At 43.6% G+C, this 24,955-nt stretch overlaps 1 protein-coding gene across 3 annotated transcripts in view; it reads right to left on the minus strand.

Moving 5' to 3' along the window:
* Positions 1 to 591: 591 nt before the first annotated feature.
* Positions 592 to 24,955, minus strand: part of nr3c2 (nuclear receptor subfamily 3, group C, member 2) — a 400,233-nt gene continuing 375,869 nt past the window's right edge. For all 3 annotated transcript variants that reach the window (XM_078541236.1, XM_078541242.1, XM_078541249.1), the window contains 2 exons: positions 10,688 to 10,845; positions 592 to 1,691 (listed from right to left, as the gene is read on the minus strand). In XM_078541236.1, the coding sequence (XP_078397362.1) occupies positions 1,536 to 1,691; positions 10,688 to 10,845 (314 nt within the window). In that variant the 3' untranslated portion in view covers positions 592 to 1,535. The remainder of the gene's footprint in view (positions 1,692 to 10,687; positions 10,846 to 24,955) is intronic.

The following is a 24,955-nucleotide window of genomic DNA, read 5'->3' on the forward strand; positions in this document are numbered from 1 at the left end:
GGGTCTCAAGACAATGGTTTTGGACTTCCCAATACTTAACTGGAAGAAATTTCTACTCATTCAATACTGGATGCCAGACACAAACCATGACAACTTAGAGACAGTGGAGGGATCAAAAGAGGTGGTTGAGCTGGGTGTTGTCAGCTTTTTTGTATATTTATGTATTCTTTTTACCAATTCACTGACTGATATTTACCCTCTTAGACCCTGTCATAATATTGAACATTTCATGAAGATCTCGCTCCTTTACTCACTTTGTTTTTAAGGGTTCGGGTTGCATAATTTTGGCATTTTGAAGTGGAGGGGGAAGTTACCCAATCTGCTGTGCCCCTGATCAAACCTTCCAGGTGGCACAGCAAAAGATTGGAAACCTGAACTTCCCTGGCTCGTGTTATTCTGATGCAGATTGATTGACCAAGGTTAAGAACAGTTTCGGCTTTTAAAGCCCTGGAGGAGCCTGTGTTCCATTTTTCCAGTTTGCAGACTGGATATGCCTATCTGTGAGAACAAAAGTTTTTTTTGTGTCACTGTGTAATGATTGTAATTCCACCATCACAGCAATTGACTCAATAACAATGAAAAAGACATTAAAAAGTGGAACTAGTAATTTAATCATCATATTTTTAATATTCTTTGCTGACACAAATGTAAATGCTTAAGTGCTTCCATGGAAATATAAATCAACTTATTTAGAACTATTTTATAATTCTGCATATCATTTGGATAAGTACAGTGTATGGATTACCAAAAGTGCTACATCAGGACTCCAACAGCATAATATACAGAACTTTATAGCAAAGCACAGAAAATTATTAGACAATTCTAAAAAGGTTGGAAAGGACCTAGAATTCTCAGGGCATGGTTCAACCCTGCTACTTGCTTTATTTATTTGGAAAGTTGTAAGAAAAGTAAGCTATATGCACCTTTTTGCCATTTTATCCTGTACTTAATTCCCTATTGCTACTGCACAAAACAACAAAGATGGAACTTGAAAAGCCTCTTAACAGTGCAGCAAAGCGATATTGTTACAAAGCGAAAGTCACTAGTGACGGGCAAAGGGGAAAAAGAATTAATTAACAGAAAATTAATTACAAAATAGAAGAAATATTTAATATAATTCAGCTAGTATATCTGTGGTTTATTTACAGCAAATGCTGTAAAATGGTTAAATTAGATATGATACTAAAAAGGCACAGCTTTCCCTTTCTTAAATACACTGTAAACGTTAGATCTTTATGCATGCAGAAACATGTCACTTTACAAAAAAAATTACCTTTAAAAAAGAGACTGTATTACAATTTTTCCTGCCAAAATATATTTCTTTCAAAAAATACTTTTCCCCAGCCTCCTTTTAACCTTTGAATATATCCCTTTTCATCTCATTGATACAGTTCCGTGTTATATCAGTCCCAAACCTTCATTAAGCGTTTCTTTAGTGTGTAGCGACGTACAGGACACCAAGCCTGCTAAAATAATTTTTAAAGCCAGCAAAACATAAGGAGGAAAATTTAAGGCAAAGTTCATCTTTAAAAGGATCACTTCTTGTGAAAAAGAAGGGATTTGGTCAATCCTGCTGTGACCTCTGGCAACTGGTCATTGATGATTTCCACCAGCATATCTGGGAACTCAATTTTCAGTGCCTTAGATTCCACAAATGTGTAGAAACAGAACTGCAGTAGCCCACTGACCAGCTGTAAGGGAAAGATGTGCGAGATTAGAAAGAGGAACAGATTTCTACATTTGCATCATGATTTTTAAAAATAAGTTGGCACTTGCCCAACCCAATGCCTTGGTTTTCTAGGCTTTGTTAGTTGAGCTCAATCAAGGACAGACGTTCAGCACCCCTACATCATCGTGCTTAGCAACTCCCATATTTTTTTTCTGCAGTGTGATACACAGTTGGATCCACAAGTGGTTTGCACTGAAACAGATATTGAAACCAGTACTTGCAGTATAATAGCCTTAGAACAGCAGCTCCAGTCATCAGTGCCACCACTTCAATGTTGCCTGGTTGCTGCTTTTTATATTTTCATAGGATTGTACAGCACAGGAGACCATTCAACTTGGATTGGCTCTTTGAAAATGCTATTGAATTAGTCCCACTTCCCAACTCAGAGAACAGCATGACTTAGAAATACAGGATAACCAACCCCTGCTCCCACCTTTGGCTAAGTTGGGAACTTCTACTTAATCCTACAAGGGGAAAGGCTCTGTCTGTCCCTTTTGAAACCAGTCCTGTCAAAGTTGGCGGGGCTGGTATGAGAACTCCCAATGGTGGGAGTTGAGACTTCCTCTGCCTATCAGAGACCTGGCACAGAATGGAAACTTATATGGCCTAGCAGGTGAGATGTTCTCCAGAAGGTGGGTCCAGGCTAGTTAAATGGCCTACACCCTGAAGATGGGGAATAAAAATTGAGGGTGCTGATAATATGTATGGGAGAGGGGAAGAGGGCAGAAATGTGGCCTCTGAGGGGGAAGGGGCAGAAATGCTGACAACATCGAATTGGTGGGTGTCCAAGTCGCTCCACTAGTGATGGATGCACTTGCTGGTCCCATGCTAATTGGATACTTCCCTCCTGACCCCTTCAACTCTGGCAGTGACAGGGCATACAATCCAGGTCTAATTAATGGCAACATGGATTTTTGGCCCTCTATTTTCCCCCAAATGCAAATCACATTCAGGGACAATAAAACCTCCCCATTTACTTTGTTTTCTTCCTGGATTGCACAGATTCCCCATTTCAGACAGCTATGGTGAGGAGGTGATCAGCTCCCAACTCTCTCCCACTGGTGGCTAGTGATGAGGTGTTGGACACATAACTTTGATCCCTTAGGGGAATCAGCATCTCGGCAAATGAAGCAGTGAAATTTTAAAATTGTTACCACCTTAAATAGCTGCCAGTCTGTTACGCCAATAAGCCCCATGCAATGACTACCATGTCATTCGGTAAGATGATACCACAGTTACCACTGATGTTGCTATTTATATTCCTTTTTTGCTACACCTTGTAAGTGGTTTCCAGGTCATTTGCCATTTGAAATACTTTCCCTACACATTTGTGCAACTTACGGTGCACATGAAGCTCTTCCTTGCTGTCAGGCTGGCTTGTCCATTTGTGGAGCACACATATGTACCAATCACAAGCTACAAGATGTATTATTTTTATCTAACAAATACAATACTAACAGTTAGACTGGAAAGCTACTAACTGCTAATTAAATTGTACTGAAAAGTTGAGACTCAGAAAGTAGTAGAATAAATGTGACTGTCCAGGGGCAGGGTGTAACAATACAGCAGGAAAACATCAAACATCTAACAGAACTTGTCTAAGAAGGTGCTGGAACCAGGAGCAAAAAGAAACTTGAAGATAAAAGCAAAATACTTTCTATATTTCCTCTGTTCTGATGAAGAGTCATACGGACTCGAAACGTTAACTGTATTCCTCTCCGCAGATGCTGTCAGACCTGCTGAGTTTTTTCAGCTATTTTTATTTTTGTTGCAAAAAGAAACTCGTTGTCTGGGAGGTTCTTTCATGGCCGTCCATGTAAGTTTCAGCATTTGATTGACACCATGAGGTGTCCCTATGACAACTGCACTTGTTCTGCTGCTCTATGAAACTCAACTCCCAGTAACAATTTATTTTGTAGTTGGTAGTTCTCCAGTGTACCAGTCAGGTTTATGCCTGTTTGTTAGGAATAATTAGGGAAAACTTCAGCTGGGGATCTCCCAATCTATTGCCGTATCTCGCAGGGTGACCAACCAGTCCAGGGTTTCCCAGTACTGTCCTGTAATCAGACCTTTTATCCTGGATCATGACACATTTTGTCCCGGAATTCATCTGCTTCCGCTAGTCTCTGTGGTTGCACGTGCGTCGACCAGTTTTATCTGCGCACGTGTTGGCCAATTGTTTGTGCTCAGCATTGGCCTCAGAAGTGCTGTGATTTGTGCTCGGGGAGGGGGGGTCCTGAGCGTTTCTCTGGGGGAATGCTGAACTCTTTCAGGTTCGGCAACATCCCCCCACCCTCTTGCCCCTTTACAGCCCTGGCACCCCCTCCTCTTCCCCCACCTTACAGGCTCACTGCTATATTAAGGTGCCCTTTAAATTTTTCACCAAGACTTGGTCACCCTGATGCTTCATCATATGCATTGGTTCCACTGAAGTTACAGCAGTAGACTGGGAGATTCCGCATGGAAATTGCTGCTGAATATACCTGGTACACTGTGATTTATACATGTGCGCATTCCAGAAATGGACAGAAGCTCATCTGCAGGTGAAAATGCGACTCCTGTGTAATGCAAGCTACACATAAGCATAGGAAACAGCTTTGAAATATCAAATGGGTTAAGGAGCCACTTCCAGTATTACAGATCGCCACATAAAGCCGCCTGTGTTTTTTTTAATATTATGGCCCTGAAATTGCTCTGGGATTCAGCTAGCCTCATGCCATGCCTGGCAGAAGATGGGCAGAACGCCTAGGCAAAAAATCCATGATTTCCAAAGTTTTCCTGGAATAACTCGAGGCATCCCTGCCACTATAAGTGGTAACACTATCCATTGACAAAGAGCCAGAGCAGTGTAATTTAAAGAACCTTCCAATTCTTTTCCCTCACCCACAAATTGCATCTGTAATACATTTGACTAAAACCTAGAGGAAATGATTACAGCAAGACCTTCTGTCCATTTCAAAAACAAAAATACCTGGAAAAACCCAGCAGGCCCGATAGTATCTGCGGAGAGGAACACAGCCAACGTTTCGAGACCGTATGACTCTTCAACCTTCTGTCCATTTGCTTGGGAAGAGATCAACTCTTGCCCTATGCTGTATTGTCAATTGTCCAGTAGGGAGCAGTGTGGTGACAGTGTGCTATCAGCAGCTGATTCCAGTTGTAGCATCACTGTCGATCACTGTCACCAAAACAGATAGGAAACAACTTTTCAACCTTAGTTTTAAGTAATCTCTGGCTGTCCTTAAATGTGGTTATTATTACAAAAGTGTGTTTATTCACATTCAGTGTACAGACTAAGTGCCATCCAATATTTTTAATTTAGTAAATGTTTAATTAGAATTTTGAAAATGGGAGCATTTTTGTTCCCTCGCCAGAACTGTGGCTATTAGCTCTGCCTATTTAAAGACTTGACAAGAGAGCTGATAGCACTCCATATCCCACCGTGTTTATACCTTGTATAATAAGCTATTTTCAGGTGTTAACTGGTTGCATAGGGAAGAAATGCAACAAAAATCAAAAGCTATTGCACATCATTGTCGACTATTCGTTTACAGAAGCTCACATGTCAGAGGCTGCTTGGTGTGACTGTCGGTGGGAATTTCTAATTTTATCACACAACCAACTGACACAACTAATTTGTAACTATTTTTGAGTTGAAATCACTGTGCAATATTAATATCCAAATAGATTTGATAAAATGGCAGTGGTTTCACATAAATTATCTTCTATAAATTTAACCATTAAGGCTGCAAAATTTGTCGACTATTCGTTTACAGAAGCTCACATGTCAGAGGCTGCTTGGTGTGACTGTCGGTGGGAATTTCTAATTTTATCACACAACCAACTGACACAACTAATTTGTAACTATTTTTGAGTTGAAATCACTGTGCAATATTAATATCCAAATAGATTTGATAATATGGCAGTGGTTTCACATAAATTATCTTCTATAAATTTAACCATTAAGGCTGCAAAATTTGGTTGTGTATTACTCATATGTTTGGTGCTACAGGTGCCATTTTGAGTCTAAAGAGGGATCCACGGTATGCACATACTTCTGGTGCTGGTCACCCCAAATACCATTTTGGTAATGGTGTTAATGTGGGCAGAAGTAACATTCACCAGTTATGGGAAGATCAAGATGTCAGTCAGCTTCTAACGTTGATTTTACCCTAGTGGTGCCCTTTTTGACCTGAATGCTCCAAATAATGCCACCTCTTAACTTCACAAAGTTAAACATGCCTTTAGGAAAAAGGAACCCTGCCAGCAAAATTTAAAGGGATCATCAGCTACTTGCAGGTTAGTTGCTGATGGATTTCTACTGGCTTTTTCTAAGTTAGTCTAAGTGTTTGGAGGTATGTACTGAAGTTCCAAGTTAGTAAAGTCTACAGGGAATGGTGTTCCACATGCTGAAGACCTTAGTTCTCAATTCAAGGGTTCTGCTCACAACACCCCCTCCCAGACTTGAGTGCTGTAGTTGCTATCTCCCTTGGTCTGCAGCATGACAAGGGAAATGAGCAGAGGCAACACAGAGGCAGATAAGCTGCTCAAAGAAGGAGGAGGCAAAGGGGAGAAGGATTTTCAAGAGGAGGCTATACCGACTCAGGGTCCTCAGGGAGAATTCTTCTATCTTAACCACAGGACAGTGCGTGAGATGTCTCCGCTTCACCAAGGAGATGCTCACTGAAATCTGCCATCTTTTCCAGCATAAATGGTAAACTTAAAGCAGGGTGAGGACAGCATTTTCAATGGCTGCGAAGGTGACTGTGGTTATAAATTTTTATGTGTCTGACTCATTCCAGCCTGGAGTAAGTCATATTCGCAACATCTCCCAGTTTGCCATCCACTGTTGTGTAAAGGAGATCACTCAGGCTCTGTATTCCAAAAGAACCAAATACATTTCATTTTCTCCTGTTAGACAGGAGCAGATGGAGTGAGCACATGGCTTCGCCAGGACTGCAGGCTTCCCCATGGTGCACAACCCACACACACATGGACAGCCAGTATATTATGAAAGCCATGTTGCCACATGAAACATGATCGAGCAGACCAGTGTGGTGCTTAAACAGTGCCTCGACTACTCTGGAGGAGCCCTTCAAAGTACTCTCTATTCATCATGGTTTGCTACATCCTACACAACTTCCCCATCATGAGGGCACAGTCTTTGCCACCAGGTATACGGCGAGCAGCTGAGGAAGAGGAGGAGGAAGGGAGGAAACAACCAACACATCCCTTTGTCAACCATGCTGTGGTACCAGAGAACTCAAGCTCGATTTCTCCACAACCTACCCTCCTCTGTTACTGTCCATCACAGCATCCTCTTGGCCACAATATTGAAATAAAAACCACCACAAAAGAACCATTCCAAATCAACTATATCAATCAAACCATCCAATCTTCCGAACAAAAGTCAATGAAATGCACTTGTGCATTCCTTTAGTGCCCTTGCGTGTCCTAGTGATCCTATGCAGTGGCTGCAACATGGCTGGTTGAAAGGCTGCTGAATTTCAGTGGGGGAGACTGCAGGACACTCTGGCCCTAGAAGGCCTGACTTCAGGCTGCACCACCTCAGCTTGGGTAGCATCAGTCAGGGATGGCTAGCTGACAGGGAACAGTAAGGAGGTTGTGGAGTAGCAGTGGTGGAGGACGAATGCTGTTATCTTGAGAGAGGATAGCAAGTTCATGCTCCACAGTGCTTTAGCCAGTCCCTCAGGGTGACACCACAGCAATCTGAGTAAATCTGCTAGAGGACAGATTGCTGGGTGCTGTGAGAGCCCGCAAGCCCCTTTGCACAATTGCGTAGCAGTAAGTTCAGCCTGCATGACTTCGGTCTGAGCTTCCACTGTTGCACTCAGATTGGCTTCTGCTTGTGCAATGGAAGCTGAGACATTGACCATCAGGTGTTGCATCATGGTTGGGCCCACATGTGTTGTCAGGGAATTGGCCACTACTTCCACGCTGTAAAGGATGGGCTCCAAATTCTGCATAAAGCCTTGTGTCAAGTTGTGCTGGGCTCCACCCCCATGCCTGCAAATGTACAAAACATTCTTCTTGCATCCTCATCAGCCTTTTCCTAGAGACCACCCCACTGAACACATCTGCATCAAAACTCGTGTGCAACTGTGCTCTCTGACAAGTTGGCACCTGCGCCACCCTTTCCCATTTCCCTATCTGCAGGCTATTTGTGCCTTGTGTTTCACCACATGCAAGATCCCACCTCTAAGCTATCCTCTAAAGTACGTGCAGTGTCAGTATCTGAGCTGGTAGCTGCGAGGGTGAGAGCGAGTGCCAGTGTTTCTTCTTCTTGCTCTTCCACCACTGCCTGATCAGCTTGCAGTTCTTGGGTATCTGAAAGGAGACAGGCACAAGGCTAGGATTGTGTAAATGGGAGGGGAAAAATCAAGAAGTGCATGCTTAGATGATCTGAAGCTTATAAATCAGATGAGATTACTGAGTGAAGGGGAAGTGGTGGTGAGAAGATATGAACACACTACCATCTTTGATGATTTCATCCCCACCGCTGGCCACAGCCTCTGTCATGGCAGCTCCAGTGATGGGGGGGGACCATCATCTCCTCAACCTGGCTGTGTATGTCCCCTGCTGGTTAGGTGCTGCTGCCTCTGGTTATGTGCCACCTTATCCTGCAAGAGAGAGGGAAATGTGTTAGTGAGCTTGGTGAAATCTGTTTGGCTGGTGTGGCTGTTGTGGTTGAACAGCTGACAGTGCGTGCAAGCTGTGAGATGTGGGTGTGAGGCTTGCAGCAGTGCTGTGTATGTGAAGGTGAGGGGAAGCTATGAATATGAGCGATGAGTCATGATTGATAAACATTGTTGGAAGGTGAGTGATGGGGGGTGTGGTGCGTTGAATAGCATGAGGCCAGTGCTACAGTTAGTAGGACACAATATTTGAAGATGCATTTGTTGACCTCGGCCACTTGAAACTGAATTTCTTGCAGCACTGCATCCAGGTACACGAGGCTAGACTCCTGGCATTGATCACCACAGCTATCTGCTCCATTGATTTCTGAGAGTTTGTCTGGAGCACCTCCTGACCTCCTGTGGATAAACGACATCTCCTCCTCATCAGCTCCTCCACCCTAGCCTCCAGTGTGACACCGTAAAATCTGCAGCCCACTTCTTGCCATTTTGTTCTATAATTCAGTGTTCTTTTTGTTCACAGTCACATCTGCAACATCCTGCTCCAGCTAGAAAGCACCTTGGCTTTAAGAGGTGAAGGCTGGCTTTAAGTGGTGCTATAGCCTTTCATGATTTTGTGCCCCCTGCTCAGGCCTGCAGCCACTCTACAAGGTGCTTTAGTACTGGCTGCATGCTACAATAGTTTAAATGAGCAGGCAACGTGATGTTTGCATGCTGCCTGCATCAGAAGCAATGGGCACAAATTAACTGCACATTGCGATCCGCATTCCCATTTTAGTGCCATATCTTATTTCGCAGCCAAAGGTTCAGATATGTAAAATGACACATTTTAACCTGGCTTCTGGCTTATCCTTGTCTTAATAATGGCAAACTGATTTTGAGAAAATCAAATTCTGTCATGTTGACTAGGATTTTTGTTTGACTGCAGTCTGGAGCCTTCTGACTCATTCACTTTTATATCCTGGTTAATTCAAGTATCGATTTTAGGTGAGAATAAAGGCATTGCCATCAATATTTGTGAGCTGTATAAGTGCAGTACATTAAATCAGACATTCAATGTTGAAATCAGAGAACATTTTTCTTACACAGGTTCATGATCTTAAAATTCAATCCATTTTTACAAACCATTTTCATAAATAGTTCCAGCAATAATTACTGAGAATCCCTGTTCAATTTGTACACTTTTAACCAGTTTCAACTACCAATACATGTAAAAACTGATACTATATAAGTCAATTCTTACATATGATATCTAGAACCTATGTGAATGTAGCTCTGCGTTGTGCCAGGGATTAGTAGTGGGTAGTGGAGAGTGCATCACACAGTGGAATCATCTCCAACGGAGAGCTGCCCTGGTACGTTCATCTGAGAGCCAAATCTCCCAACTCTAAATAAACTCTCTGCTTTAAGAAAGTAAAGCTCCTATCCAAAGTATGGCGCCCTAAAAAATCCTAAAATGGGGGATAACGTTTTCAAATTGCTCCATAACGCATGTTTGGTTTGTTTATCCTGTGGCTGTGAAAAGACACAAGGAAATGCCAATTGTGTGCTCACTGTGGGTGGCTGAAAGTTGCACAGGGATTTCATCAGGAATCGTTGGGACAAATACCAAAAATGCTGTGAGGTTTCAGAATCAGTGATGCAACAAATTGCCACTGCCCTTCCTCTTGCCACAAAAAAAAACATGTTTGTCTTTCTACCTCTTCTCTGCAGGAGGCTGGGAGCCAAAATAAGGGATGTACTATGTCAACCGTAAGGCCAGGTGATCATACAATTCATGGCGTACAAGAAAATCGAACATAAACTAAGCAAGGGATTTCATGTGCCAGTGATTATCAATATGTCTTTTAGTAAAAATATCAAACCTGCCTCTCGCAATAAAAATCCATGTACCAGCATCGAGATACCGAAAACTCAATTGCTGCTTTATGATATTTGTCCATTTTATTCTAACTAATATTGACACTAATTGTGAGCAGGGATCCTTTCACTAATGCTATTTTGTGAATGGACACATCCAATGTTTCAGGAAACTGTCACTCAACAATTTGGCCACTGAGAGCAGTTTAAAGCCAATTTAATTTGAGCAGCTCGTGACTAGGAGTTTAAATCTCACTCTTAGTGAACATTCTCCTTATGTCAGTCTTACATTTGCTGCAAAAGCAAAATCTAGTCCAAGTGTCAGAAATAAAATTTTGCCATATCTGAGGAAAATTCAAAAAAAGTCACAAAGTACTTTAGTAATCAGAATAGGAAAACTGTGAAATCATGCAATTATGCAATATTATTTTTTTAAACTCACCTCATGCATACAGTCAAGGACTTTGGTCAACTGATAAAACCGTTGCCAGTTTTGTCCAGAGTTATTTTCGTTTCTTGCTATAACTCTCCTCAATTCCTTGATATAGCTTGTCCTCATTTCATCAAACGAAGCTTGACTTTTCAGGCCATCTTTTGGAACTGTGTAATACAAAATAAAAAGCAGTTTCTGCCAATTAGGATTTAGACTTTTTTTTAAACTTAAAATCCATTGAACTCCTAACAAACCTCATTATATTGCTGCCCTTAGACCAGCAAAAAAACAAGATGACATACATTGAATTTTAATGCCTTGAGGCCTGCATTGGAATCAGGTCAAGTGTCCTCCCAGTCATTGATCAATGGGGAATTTTCCAGACCATGTTTATTTAGATAGATCTGTGTAACAGCCAAACATTAGACACAACTTCTAAGAATTTTCTAATACTCTCACAAACTTCCAAAGCAATTTTCCAAACTTGCCTCTATTTTAGAGAATCTGAAAGTGCCAGCCCTGGGAGATTTTCCAGAACTTTGATTTATTATCTCTAACAGTTAAGGCTTCATGGTCATGCTCCAAGTGCTCTGCATTGGAAGAAATGCAGATACATGTGTTATTCTACAGAAGGTTGAAAGCTTTGTGAAGTAGAGGGACTAAGGATTTAACTATTCCTCACTGAGCGTGCCTAATGTGTTCCCGAAAAACAGCATGCTAAATGAAAATGTACTAGACAAAAATAATTTTCCCTAAGAAAACAAGTAATAAAGATTGGTTCATTCCCAACCTGTAATTTTTAGATTAAGCTGTGAGCTGACTGACTCCGGTTGCTCCCCCTGTTGGACACAGAGGTCTTCTGTCTGCTCACTCAGTGGTGGAGAGCAGGAAATGGCAGAGAAGTTACTGGGGCTCGGTCTCTACTCAGCCCCAGCAACATGCTGCTGGCTGGCGACAACACAGGCGCAGAGATAGTGAGGACAGGGTGCCAGGCCTGAAGTCACATTTGTAAAGTTGCAGACAGCTGAAGAGGTTTCAGAAGCCTGACAGGGGGTTATACAACCCATGAAGGTTAAAATGGCTAAGCCAGCACCCACAGAGTTAAGCAGGGACCAAGGAAATCCACAAGCAGGTCAAGAAACAGTGAAGGAGACATCCCACTTAGTCGAAGAGCTTGAGGGAAGTAACTTGTGCATTAAAAGGGCTGATGACAAGCCAAGTGAGCTGAAAGAGGCAGAAAAGGCATTGACTAAAAAAATGGATGCCAAAAGTCACCTGACCTTTTACAACAGCAATGTTTGTCAAGCATCTAGAAGGCTCCAAGTAGATTGCAAGTAGACATATCCAGATATGTGAAGACATTTGAAATTCAATGCACATTTCCACAAGGGTAAACAGAAACCCATTGACAATGGCGTCTCTGAAGGTGTGAATAGCCCTTTCCTATCTCACAAAAACTGGAAAAATGGGAGCCATTCAATTCAAGTTGAGACACTTAAAATGTTAATTACCTCGGCTAAAAGACAATGGAAAAGGAATGACCCCAGACCTGGGCTAACCCAATATCGAAAATGGAAGCATGCTTTGACAGTTTGGGCTAGGAGCCATTCTTGAGTTTTGAACAGTATTAAGTCTAGCTGAGAACAGCCATTTTGTGCAGAGAACCCAGAAGACCTCCGGAAATCAGTTCCAGCCCATAGCTTTTGGTTGAACTAACTGTGAACAGCGTATGGGAGCTGGATTTCTCTCTGCCTTCGGGAGTCACAGGAGAGATTGTCCAGTTGTCCATGAGTGGCCTGGTTTGAAAAAAAGTGAACAGTGACATCACAGGAAAGCCGTAAGGTGATTGGCTGGTGGTTATTACTGTTTAGGGATTGAGTCTAAACCACTGGGAATTTTTTTTAAAAATGTCAATAATATTGACTATTCATAACAACTAACAAGTGAGTAGCTGGTATGTCTTATCTTTTATTCGCAAGTAAGGTTTATTACCACTAGTAAGGTGTACCAAGTATTGGTAGGTTTTATCAATCTTGTAAGGTTTATTAATAGTAGTGAGTTTTATTAGTACTGGTAAAGCTTTATTAATATTGGTAAGGTTTAGCACCAGTAGTAAGGTTTAATCACAGTCACAAAGTTATCAGTTAATTAATAGAGAAACGGCAGGGCTGCTCCAAGCTCAAGGGTGCCCATCCTGTGCTTTGTGGTTCTCAAGGATGCTTCCCTGTCCTGTGCAGAAAGTGCTGTCAGTTGCAACAGATTGAGCTCCGGGTTGTGGAACTCGAGCATCAGCTGTCGTGTGGAGCATCCATGCAGTTGAGAGTAATGTGGATAGCATGTTTATAGATGTAGTCACCCCACAGCTTAAGAACATGCAGGGAGAGAGGGAAGGGGAAGGGGTCAAAAAGCGACAGGCAGGTAGAGCAGTAGTCACCTCAGTGCAATCCACTCTCAGTTCTGAATATTGATGAGTGTGACGGTTCATCTGGGGAGTGAAGCCAGAGCCAAGTTCCGGGCACCACGGACGGCTCAGCTGTACTCGGGGGCACAAGGAAGTCTGGAAGAGCAATAGTGATAGGTAATTGGATAGTTAGGGGAATGAATAGGCCTTTCTATGGCCACAGACATGAATCCAGGATGGTGTGTTGCCTCCCTGGTACCAGGGTCAAGAATATCACTGAGCGGCTGCAGAGCACCCTGAGGGGGGAGGGTGAACAGCCAGCAGTTGTGGTCCACGTCGGTACCAATGACATAGAAAGAGGGATGTGGTCTTGCAGTCTGAATTTTAGGAAGCTAAGTAGAAAATTAGCAAACAGGACCTCAAAATTAGTAATCTCCGGATTAATCCCAGTGCCATGCCCAAGTGAGTGCAGAAATAGGAAGCTAAGACTTGAATGCATGGCTGGAAAGATGGTGGAGGAGGGAGGGCTTTAGACTCTTGGGGCATTAGGACCAGCTCTGGGGGAGATGGGACCAGTATAAACTGGAAGGATTGCACTTGAACAGAGCTGGGACAAGAGTTCCTTGCAGGGTGTTTTGCTAGTGCTGTAGGGGAGAGCTTAAACTAACTTGACAGGGGTGTGGGAACCAGGAGAGAATATTAGAGGGGAATACCAAGGTGCACAGAATACTGGGAGAGATAGCTGGTGCTAGAGTAGGGAATCATAAATTAATGGGTGCGGTCAGAGTAAAGGGGGCAGGAATAGAGTCTAAATCAGGGTTACTGTGAATGGATGTGAATGCATAGAGTATGGTAATTAAGACTGGTGAGGTACAGGTGCCAATTGCCGTGTGGAAATATGATGTTGTGGTGATAACAAGGAAGGAAAGGACTGGGTGTTAAATATCCCTGGATACAAGGTGTTCAAGAAAGATAGGAAAGAAAGAAAAGGAGGAGGAGTAGTGGCATTGATAAAGGAGAGCACTGGAGAAAGAGGATGTCTCAGAGGGATCAAGGACAGAATCAATTTGGCTAGAGCTCAGGAAGAAAAGAGATGCAAATGCATTGCTCGCTGTAGTCTGTAGTCTGTAGGTCACCAACTAGTGGGAAGGATGTACAGGAAAAGATTTGCAAATAAATTATAGAGCGGTGTGAATGGGGGACTTTAATTATCCAAATATAGACTGGGATAGTAATAGTGTAAAGGGCAGAGAGGGGCAAGAGTTCCACGGGTATATTCAGGAAATTTTTTCTTCAACAGTATGTTTCCAGTCCAACAAGGACACTGCCTTGTAAAGGGAGGACCAACCATCCATGGTTAACTAAAGGAGTTAGGGAAAGCATCAAACTTAAGGAAAAAGCACATAACTGCGCAAGGATGAGTGGCAGGTCAGATGATTGGACAGAATATAAAGAATGGCAGAGCATGGCTAAAAGGTTAATCAGGACAGAGAGGAAGCTAGCTAGAAATGTAAAAACAGGTAGCAAGAGTTTCTACAGGTATTTAAACAGGAAAAGAGTAGGTAAAGTGAATGCTGGTCCTCTTTTAGAGTGAGAATGGGGAGTTAATAGTAGAAAATATGGAAATGGTGGATGAAATGAACAATTATTTTGCTTCTGCCTTCACTATAGAGGATACAAAAAATATTCCAGTAATAGCTGTAAATCAGGAGGTGGAGGGGAGAGAGGAACTTGGCTTTGTGAAAGGGAAATCATGTTTAACCAATTTATTAGAATTCTTTGAAGGAGTAACGTGCTGTGGATAAAGGGGAGCTCGTAGACGTACTGTACTTGGATTTCCAGAAGGCATTTGATAAGGTGCTGCATCAAAGGCTACTGCAGATAATAAAAGCTCATGGTGTGGTGGGGGGGGGGTGACAGATTAGCATAGATAGAAGATTAGAAGATTGACTGGCTGGCAGAAAGCAGAGTATGCATAAATGGGTCTTTGTCTGACTGGCAGGATGTGACAGACTCCTGCAGGGGTCTGTGCTGGGACCTCAACTTTTTACAATTTATATCAATGACTTAGATGAGGGGAGCAAAGACATAGTAGCAAAATTTGCAGATGACACAAAGATAGGCAGGAAGGTATGTTGTGATGGAGACATGGTCAGGCTGAAATAGACAGATTGAATGAGCAAAAATCTGACAGATGGAGTATAATGTGAGAAAATATGAACTTGTTCACTTTGGCAAGAAGAATAAAAAAGCAGAGTATTACTTAAACGGAGAACAACTGCAGAATTCCAAGGTGCAGAGGGATTTAGGTGTTCGTGCAGGAGTCACAAAAAGTTAGTATGCAGTTACAGCAAGTAATTAAGGCTAATGGAATGCTATCCTTTATTACAAGAGGAATTGAACATAAAAGTAAGGATGTTATACTTCAATTATATAGGGCATTGGTGAGACCACACCTCGAATATTATGTGCAGTTTTGGTCTCTTTATTTAAGGAAGGATGTAAATGCATTGAAGGCGGTTCAGGGGAGGTTTACTAGAATAATACCTGGAATGAGCAGGTTTTCTTAAAAGGTCAGGTTGGACAGGCTGGGCTTGTTTCCACTGGAGTTTAGAAGAGTGAGGGGTGACTTGATTGAAGTATGTAAGATCCTGAATGGTCTTGACATGGTGGATGTGGAAAGGATGTTTCCTCTTAGTGGGTGAGTCCAGAATTAGGAAGCACCCTTATAGGACAGAGATGAGGAGAAATTTTTTCTCTCAGCGGGTTGTGAAACTTTGGAACTCTCTGCCTCAGAAGGTGGTGGAGGCATGATCACTGAATATTTTTAAAGCAGAGGTAAATAGATTCTTAGGTTATCGGGGGTAGATGGGAATGTGGAACTCGAAACACACACAGATCAGCCATGATCTTATCGAATGGCAGAGCAAGCTTGAGGGGATGAATGGTCTCCTGCTGCTGCTATTATGTATGTATGTATGTTTGCTACCCAGCCGAATTCCTGGCAATTTTACCGGCTGTCAGCAGGCAGGGCACCGGAAAGGTCACTTCAGCTGCAGTTACCAGTGGAGCAGCCACAGACATACAGCCCGAGTAGGCGGGCAGGAAGAGAAAAATCCTGCCCCTCTAGGGAAAGCTGATATTGGGTCCCCGTACCACCGGGGGAGGCCAGGAATTGGTCCCCATTCCAACAGGAGAACTCGGGATTCATTCCCATTCCACAGCAGAGACTAGATCCCATCATCAGAGATGAGGGATGAGTTCCCAGCTCCCACCAGGACAAGCTGGGATATTTCATTTTCTCATCAAGACAGACTGGAAAGTAGAGATACATAACGTGTATATGATATATAATAACAGATGCAGTCCATTCAGCCCCTTGAGGCTTACTAACTGCACTAAACCAAACACTGAAGTCCTGGCAGACAGAGTTATTCAGAAAGTTCCCTTATATGAAAACCACTCTAAAATGAAAACACATCATTAGACTGTGCTCTAAACGGGGGATTACTGCATATGTAACAGCCTTACACTTACCTACATTAGGGGTAAATTTACATCCCATTGTTTAGTTGTGGCATGGGTAGATACTTCTTTTACTTCTAAGTTTACTGCAGCTCATTTTATTTTTTGCTCTAATTTTCTCCCCTTTCCCCTCCACAAATGCTAGAGCCTTGCAGTATCTCATGCATTCAGCCATTCTTCAAGACAGGTAGTGCTGACACACTATTCCACCATAGAGATCGCCAATCCTGTCCTCCCTTAATCACCATACATTCTGGCAAGAATCACTAGATAGTGCTCAGGAGCAGGACTATTTCTCTCCTCTATAAACTAGAGGCATTGAGACAAACATTGTGTCCCAACTGCAGCCATGGCTGCGGTCAGCTGGTTCAAGACACACAGAGAATCAAAGCAAGGACCTGATGGAATATGTGCCTTAGTGCAAGGGTTTTTCACTCATTTTTGGCTGGGAGCCACAATTCCAAGCAGAGGCTTGCTTGAAGAGTGCTCTTGGAAAATGGTACTATAACCAGGACTGGAAATAAGACTGCAAATGCTGGAGCCAAACAGTGGCCTCCACTGACTATAGACCTATTATCTTTGCCCAGCAACCCTTGGGGACAGTGCAATGCATTTCTTTGTAAATGGTAATAAATTAAGCTTTTATGGAGGAAAGGGATAAATAAAACTGTCCTAACATCTGTTAATAAAAGAAGTAAAAATAGCACAGCCCAGACCTTTCCCTTGTTTTAAGTGGATCATCCAGGGAATAAATCAGCAAATCAAGAAAGCCAATGCAATCACATGATTCCTGACCAGACAAAATTAGCTGTTTTATTTTCTTCTGAACCTTGTGCTTGCCGAAAGTCTCTGATCCGTTATGAAGTAATTTTTCATTTCTAATCTTTGTAATGGCTCAAGTGGAGTGTGAGAACCACCATGGACCTGTTAGGTAGAAAGGCCTGTTTTTGTGCTGTTAATACCCTGCAGTCTGAGGGAGAATTCAGAAGAGTTCACCTTCTCAAGGGCAATTAGGGATGGGCAGTAAACACTGGCCTAGCCACCGACGCCCACATCCCACAAATTAATATAAAAAAAATTCCCTCACTGTACACAATGGGCAGAATTTTCTGTCCCGCGGGCAGGCACGTGCCCGATCCGAACGGGAGTGGAATAGTGTGCAATGACGTCCGCCCACTGACAATTAAGAGACCTATTAAAGCCTTTAAGTAATTAATTAAGGTGCATTTTTCGTTGTCCGCTCAGCCGTTCAGTTGGTGGGCGGGTGAATAGGCCAGGCGACCTTTGCATTTTTAATGAAATCTCATCCAGGGGCGGGATGAGGTTTCCAACGGTTACTAAAAAAAAACAATAAAAATTTTTTAACATCCTTTTTTACATGTCCCTCTTCATGTGACTGAGTCACATGTGGGGACATGTTTGTATCGTATGTAAAAAGTTTATTTTTAATTTTAAAATCCTTCAACTCCCTGAGGCAGCTCTGTGCCTTCAAGAAGCTGTCAGTGTGCGCTCCCCTGCACATGTGCACACTTCAGCGCTCACGCTCCTCCTGCCCCCACCAGGCAGCGCTGAGGCTCTTAGCGCACCTTTAATGCTGTTGGTCATTAATTGGCCAGCCAGTCATGGGCGGCAGTCAGTCTCGCGACCGTTCCTGGGCCTGCCCGTCACGCCTTTCTGACAAGGGGAAAATCCTTCCCAATGTTTTGAGATCATGAGAATGTGTTGCCAGTTTGCAGGTAGATGACTTGAGAACATAGTAACTCACTCTCATCCCTGCAGAAAATAAACATTTGTAATAAGAGGGCCATAGAAAGGATAACATGGGATTCTGAAACTCGGGCTTGATTTGACATCTGTGTCTGATTTTCAGAAATTTTATATTGGATTTGAGGACTTATGGTAATAAAAAATCTGTTGCTGTAAGGGTGATTTACTGCAGTACTTTATATATGTTTTGTAAATCTAGTATTCATTATTAGGCTATAGGCAGACATCAGGATTGTGACGACATGTGCATTTGCCGAAGTGTGAAATTTGGGCAATTGGAATTACTTTTTTTGCATTTAACTGCACAGTGAACTGCCCACAGGACTTGGATCTAACCATACTCGAGCATACTTTGTGATAATACTGATTTTATTGCCAAGTATGTACATGTGAACTCAGTATCGGTATTTTATTAGATTCTTCTGTCCCGGAATTGTTGTTCAAGATACAAACGCCATCAAGCACACCTTGGGGTCAATTTTAGCTTCCTGCCAGGCGAGAGACCTTGACGTCCATTTTACGTGGATAAGAGAAGCAACCGAGTTTTAAAACAAGTGGCCAGTGGCTATTACCCATTGACTGCCCAGTGGCTACAGTTAAAATCCACCCCATATTTTTATTTGGATATTCCATGATGCTGTGTTCCCAGCGGAGATTCACATTTGCAGAACAGGCGGCTGAGAATCAGGACCCTATTCCCAACCTGCACTCCCTTAAAGTATGACTTCCCTGTGGGGAGTGTGGAATTTCTATTGCTGTTGATACATTTACATTAATGAGAGCATGGAGCACAAACAATAGGGATAAAAACAAAAAGCTACTGCGGATGCTGGAAATCATAATTATCTGATTTTGATCTTCTGGAGGGGAGCCTTACCTGCAACCAGCATATATCCAAAATTTGCTGCACACCATTTTCTGGACATAAACTTGACAAAAAAATTCATCACATAGTATTTTATATGTGTGGTGTTGGCAGATGAGGCTACTCATCAGAAACATGGTCAGAAAGCTATTCCAAATTGACAGTATACTTCAAAATAATCATAAATCCCAATATAAATATACACAAATATAAATTATCATTTTTCTTTAATCCTTTTCTTGTCTCTTGTATTTGTGTCTTCTATTCTGTATCTCCTCTGTTTTCTGACTCCCTTTCTCTTGATTCTGCTGCTCCTTGCACAATCTGCTCAATATCTTCTCTATAGTTTCCATCCTGCCTAATCTTTTCTTTCTGGATTTCAGTCATTTACATTCTGCGGTAGCGGTGCACAAAGCTTCAAATAGACACGTCTCAAACTTCCCAGTGTGTTCTCGTGTACATTGATTGCTTCCACACAAAAAGTACTATTCAGTGTTATTTGATTTTAGCGATTTCGTTGTTGTGACCCTTTGCTTTTAATGATCAGTCCTTGCCAAACTCATAACCTATGTGCATCTGCGTGACGTATTAATTTATAATTGAAGTGGGGTGTGGGTGCAGTATTGTACCTCTAATCATAATCTATTGTTTAAGCATGAAAACATTTTTCATAGTTTATTCACAGTCCTACACATGTTGTCTAGGCCAGAGGAACTTTTTTGATTCACTTTGTGAGTTTCAGAGACTGGGAAGCTGTGACAAAATTGAACAGGTTTGCAGTTTTGGGGTTTGGTTCCTGTTGCTGCACCTGCTCCACTTTCTCAGCACAAACATGGAGTTTCACTTCATTTTACCTTGCAGATGTTAATGTAAGTTTAATAATTACATTATGGCCAATGGCTTCATTTAAACTGTAGCTGGGTAGATTGTTAGGTCTTGGACCGATAGACAAAGGAGCTCCACATTACTGTAAGTTATACCAATCTAATATTTGCAGGATTGCAGGGTTCCTGCTGCTGGTTAAGGTGCTGAAGATCCAGAGAGCCCTTTTTCTTTTACTATTTTGGGATGGTGTCCTAAAAGAAGCATTAGGCTCCTGACTAGCATATGCAAGGCACCCAAAAGCACCTGTGAAACCTAAATACTGCCCGGTCCAATTCTGTATTTTGTTTCGAGGTGACAATTGCTCCCATTCAATGCCTGATAAATGGATGCAACACATGCTAATCTCTCCCCCCACTGAGAACAAACCTGCTCATGATGACTGACCAGTTAAATTGATGAAGGAGAAAGCATCAGTGTACAAAATAGAAGCAGAGGTACAGGATGAGCCACTACAGCTTTGCAAACATGATCAGAACTTCATTGGTGACATATCATTTTCAGGCTATAATTTGAACAACACAGTAAAAAGATAATTAAGAAATGTTCCAAGATTTCATAAGGATGATGGAAAATGGATCAATAACCTGAAACGGATGACACACAGTATAGTGAAATAAGCAAAGGTCAAAAGCATAACATGGGAGTCCCAAAGGCACCACAACAAACCACTCTTTTGGCCTCAGTGCATTATCAGAAAACAACTGTGGCTAATTCACAAGGAAGAAAGTATACACCCAGAGTTTCAGCATTTTGTTAAATGCAAAATGTAGGTTCTTTCCTGAGATAATCTTCCCTTTCAATGTAAGTCATGTCATTTTGAAAGCATTGTTCATAATGCTTAACTTAATCAGCTTGCTAGCAACTGAGTGTGAACTCATTCATTGATATGAATGAAGTCTGCTGTTTTTCTCTTCAGTTGTATTTAAAGTGCATAATCTAGTCGGTGCCTCTGATGTCTGCATAAATTTTTTACATTTCCAGAGCATGTGATGCACTCATTCCTGGGGCTATAATTATCTCAGAAGAGCAGAGTGATGAGGCACATGACAATGTCAAATTCTCAAGCGAGGGAATGCATGATCACCACTGAAATTATGCCATGTAGGGAGCAAGGTTCACGTTGTGCTTCTACACAATCTTATCTGGGTGCACCATATATCTGCAGGAACTGCAGTAGCAAACCAAAGTACGTGCCAGTCATACAAAACAGATGCTCACCCTTCCACAACCTCACAAATATCCAGGAGCCTCTTGGAAAAGGGTATGTGCTGAACCAGGCAATTATGTCTGGTAATTCCCAGATACACACTGACATAATTAATTTGCTTAATATATAATTGGACAGAGCACAGTTGGCAGCGCAGATTGCCTCTCTAGTTAATATGCTTACTATGCTTGTGCAAAACCAGAAACCCTCATCCACCCTACTCCAAGGTATTGCCCTTCAGATCTTTTCTGACTTTCCAAAGGATTTCCATATGATTCCGGGACTAGCAACCATTTCTGTTGCGATGGAAGTAGTTTCACAGTGCTATCCTGTCTAGTGCCCTTATAGTGTTATCTGTTCCCAAATTTCAAGAGTGAATCTGTAGCCTGTAAATAGAATAAAGCGTTATAGTTAGTACACAGGGCATGCTATTATAATATATATGCTTTGAATGAAAATTGTTTTTGTTTTTCTTGCAGCATTGACAGAAAATTGCTATGTCACCGCACGGACATATTGGAAGCGTCTGGAAGTTTTATTAGCTATTTCTTCCACAATAACTACTTCTGATTATAGCGAAGAGAATTGTATTAATATATAATCAGCACAATTTTAAGCCTCGCAGGTGGGCGCACGCCTGACCCGATCAGGCATAAAATAGCTCGAGAAGATGTCAGGCAAGTGTGCCAATGTCATCCCGCACGTGCACAACCTTCAGGTCAGCAGGCGTGCGGGTGTCGGAGCCGCGCCCGCCATCAATTAAGAGGTCACTTAAGGCCATTAAAAACCCAATTGAACCCGATTTTATGTTGCCCGTGTGATTTGGTGTTCATCACACGGGCGGGCAGCTCACATTTTGCAAAACTTCATCCAAGGTCGGGATGAAAAGGGTCAGCAGCATTGCCAGTGTGAGTAGTGAGGAGTTTAGGAGATAGTTTGCTGCTAGTTGCTTATTTGAACTTGACAGCTTCATGTCTGCCCTGAGCTTCATTCTTAGCATTTCTAGGCTTCGTTTCTGGACTCATTGGTGTCTCCAAGCCCCCCGGAGGATTTTCACTGTGTGGACCCTTCCAGGTATCAGACAGCCTTCTGTTACCCTGGTAATGGGGATTGTGCTCTCCACTGGAGGCACCTCCTCTGAGGAGGAAGAGAGGGCCAGAAGGGAGAGGAGGCCAGGTGCCCCTATGCAGCCTCCAGGGGAGGGACCTGTGGGAGGGGAGGCGCAAGCACAAAGGGTGCAGGGCCAGCAGGTAGCCCAAGGCAGAAGGGGCCCCAGAAGAAGCCACTATCCTGCTGCCAGGGTTTACAGGCAGCGATGCAGCTACCTCAATATGTCTAAGGTGCAATGCCAAAGGAGGCTCAGCCTCTCAAGCGAGTGAGTGACATCCATTTTTCAGATGATTGGGCCTGGGAGCACCTCCAACTGTGTGGGTGGACACCCCATGCCTGTGGCTCTGAAGGTCACAGTGGCCCTCAACTTCTATGCCTCTGGCTCTTTCCAGGGGTCAGTGGAGGATCTTTATGGAGTCTCCCAATCAGCTGTTCACAGTTGAGTCAAGCTGGTGACAGAAGCTCTGTTCAGGTGGGTAGTGATATTTATTCATTTCCATACAGACAAGGCCAGCCAGGCCGAGCAAGCCAGAGGGTTTGCAGTGATTGCTGGGATCCCCCACATCCAGGGTGCAATCGACTGTACACATGTGGCCATCAAGGTGCCAGTGGGTCAGCCGGGTGCCTTCGTCAACAGGAAGGAATTCCACTCCATGAACATCCAGACAACAGGACGCAGATTCTGCAAGTCTGTGCACGGTACCTTGGCAGCTCCCATGACGTTTACATCCTGAGACACTCCCAGGTGCCGGCACTCTTCAGTGCTCCAGACCGACTGGATGAATGGCTGCTGGGTGACAAGGGCTATGTGTTGAAAAGGTGGCTTATGCTGCCTCTCCGCTGCCCAAGAACATGGGGAGAGCAGCGTTATATTGGAGTCATGCCTCCACAAGGGCGGTGATGGAGAGGATCATAGGTCTTCTGAAGATGTGCTTCCGATGCCTAGCCCGTTCAGGGGGAGCACAACAATACCCCCCAGAGCGGGTGTCACTGAGAGTGGTTGAATGCTGCACTCTCCACAATCTGGCACTGGCAAGGGGGAACCCACTGGAGGAAGAGGATCCTGACGCAGCTCCACAGGCCACAGTGGATGAATCCAGTAGTGAGTCGGAAGAGGAGCTCGGTGAGGAGAATGCTGAGGGCGTGGAGGCAGACCACTGTGTCCTTCAGCGAGGCAGGGACCCCAGAGATGCCTTGATCCAAAGCTCCTTCAGCTAGGTTGCCAAAAATCTGCTTCCACCTCATGCTAGGGCTGCCGCCTCCATCCAAGATGTCTGAAATGACCCTTTCATTTGAACCCAAAGTCCACTCAGTGCCTGTGCAATGAAGTTCAGAGCCACTCACGTCCAGCATTATATACTGGTGTACCCTGCACCAAAAAAATAAAAAAGTGAAGCACACTCAGGTCATTACAACAAAATTTATCTCATTTTGACAATCCAAAAAAATTAACATAACCTTCTCTGGTCTTCATTCCCAGACCAGTAACATAAACAAAACATTACACAACAGAAGATCACCCGTGAACTGTCCCTCTTGTCCTCATGTGCCTTAAATTTACGTCTGCGAGCGCCATGTCTTGGTGCGCCCTCCCCTCCACCCTTGCTGGCAGCAGCATTGGAGACAGCCTGCTGACTCTGCTGTCTTGTTGGCCTTGGTGACCTTGGCAGTCGTCTCTGGCCAGTGGAGCCTGTGCTGGACCCGGGAGGGAGCAGCCAGTGCCACAGCTGGCATCTCCACAATCATCGCAGCCTCATCTGATGCCACAGTCACTGGCAGAGGGGCGGAGGTGCTGCTGCCGTCATCCAGAGCGCCCTGAGAGAAGCCCGCAGAGATGACAAGCAACCCGTATGCCAACGTGAGGTCGCTCTGGACTTCTTTGCTTGCCATTGATGGACGGGCACCTAGCTGGGATACTGGGTGCATCATCCATCTCCCACACTGGCACTGACCGCCTGAGGTCATCGCCTGTGTGAGGACTTGCTGGTCCGAGCACAACCCCAGGAGCCCCTGATTCTGTCCCTGGAGCTGCCCCTCCATGAGAGTCACCACTCTCTCAATGGAGGAGGCAATGCATTCGGCCATTGGGGTGAATGTAGTACTCATGTTCTGCATGGACCCCTGCACAACAGAGACCAAGGCATGGAGATGCTCATGGATCTCTGCCAGATCCTCCCACACATCCTGTTGGACATCCAGCATCTGGCCCCTATTAGACGACTCTAGGGGCTCATCATCCGTCTTCGAATCAGCATTATCCTGGTCTCCAGCTGTCCTCCAACTGCCAGTGCCCTGGGCACTCTCTGCCTCTGCCTACTCCTCAAGTGAGTGTGAAGTGCCCTCACTGCTGTGCACTGACACTCTAGCTGATGATCTAATGCCCACTGAGGTGCTGGTATCTGTGCTGGTGCCTGGTTCAGAGAGCGGATATGATGCAGGTGCAGCGGTCCTCTGGCATCAGGGGTGGCTCTTCAGGGTCCTGTGAATGAGTGCCTGCTGGTGAATCTAAGGGAGAAC

The sequence above is a fragment of the Cetorhinus maximus genome, chromosome 1 (assembly GCF_964194155.1).
Source record: "Cetorhinus maximus chromosome 1, sCetMax3.hap1.1, whole genome shotgun sequence".
Taxonomy (NCBI): domain Eukaryota; kingdom Metazoa; phylum Chordata; class Chondrichthyes; order Lamniformes; family Cetorhinidae; genus Cetorhinus; species Cetorhinus maximus.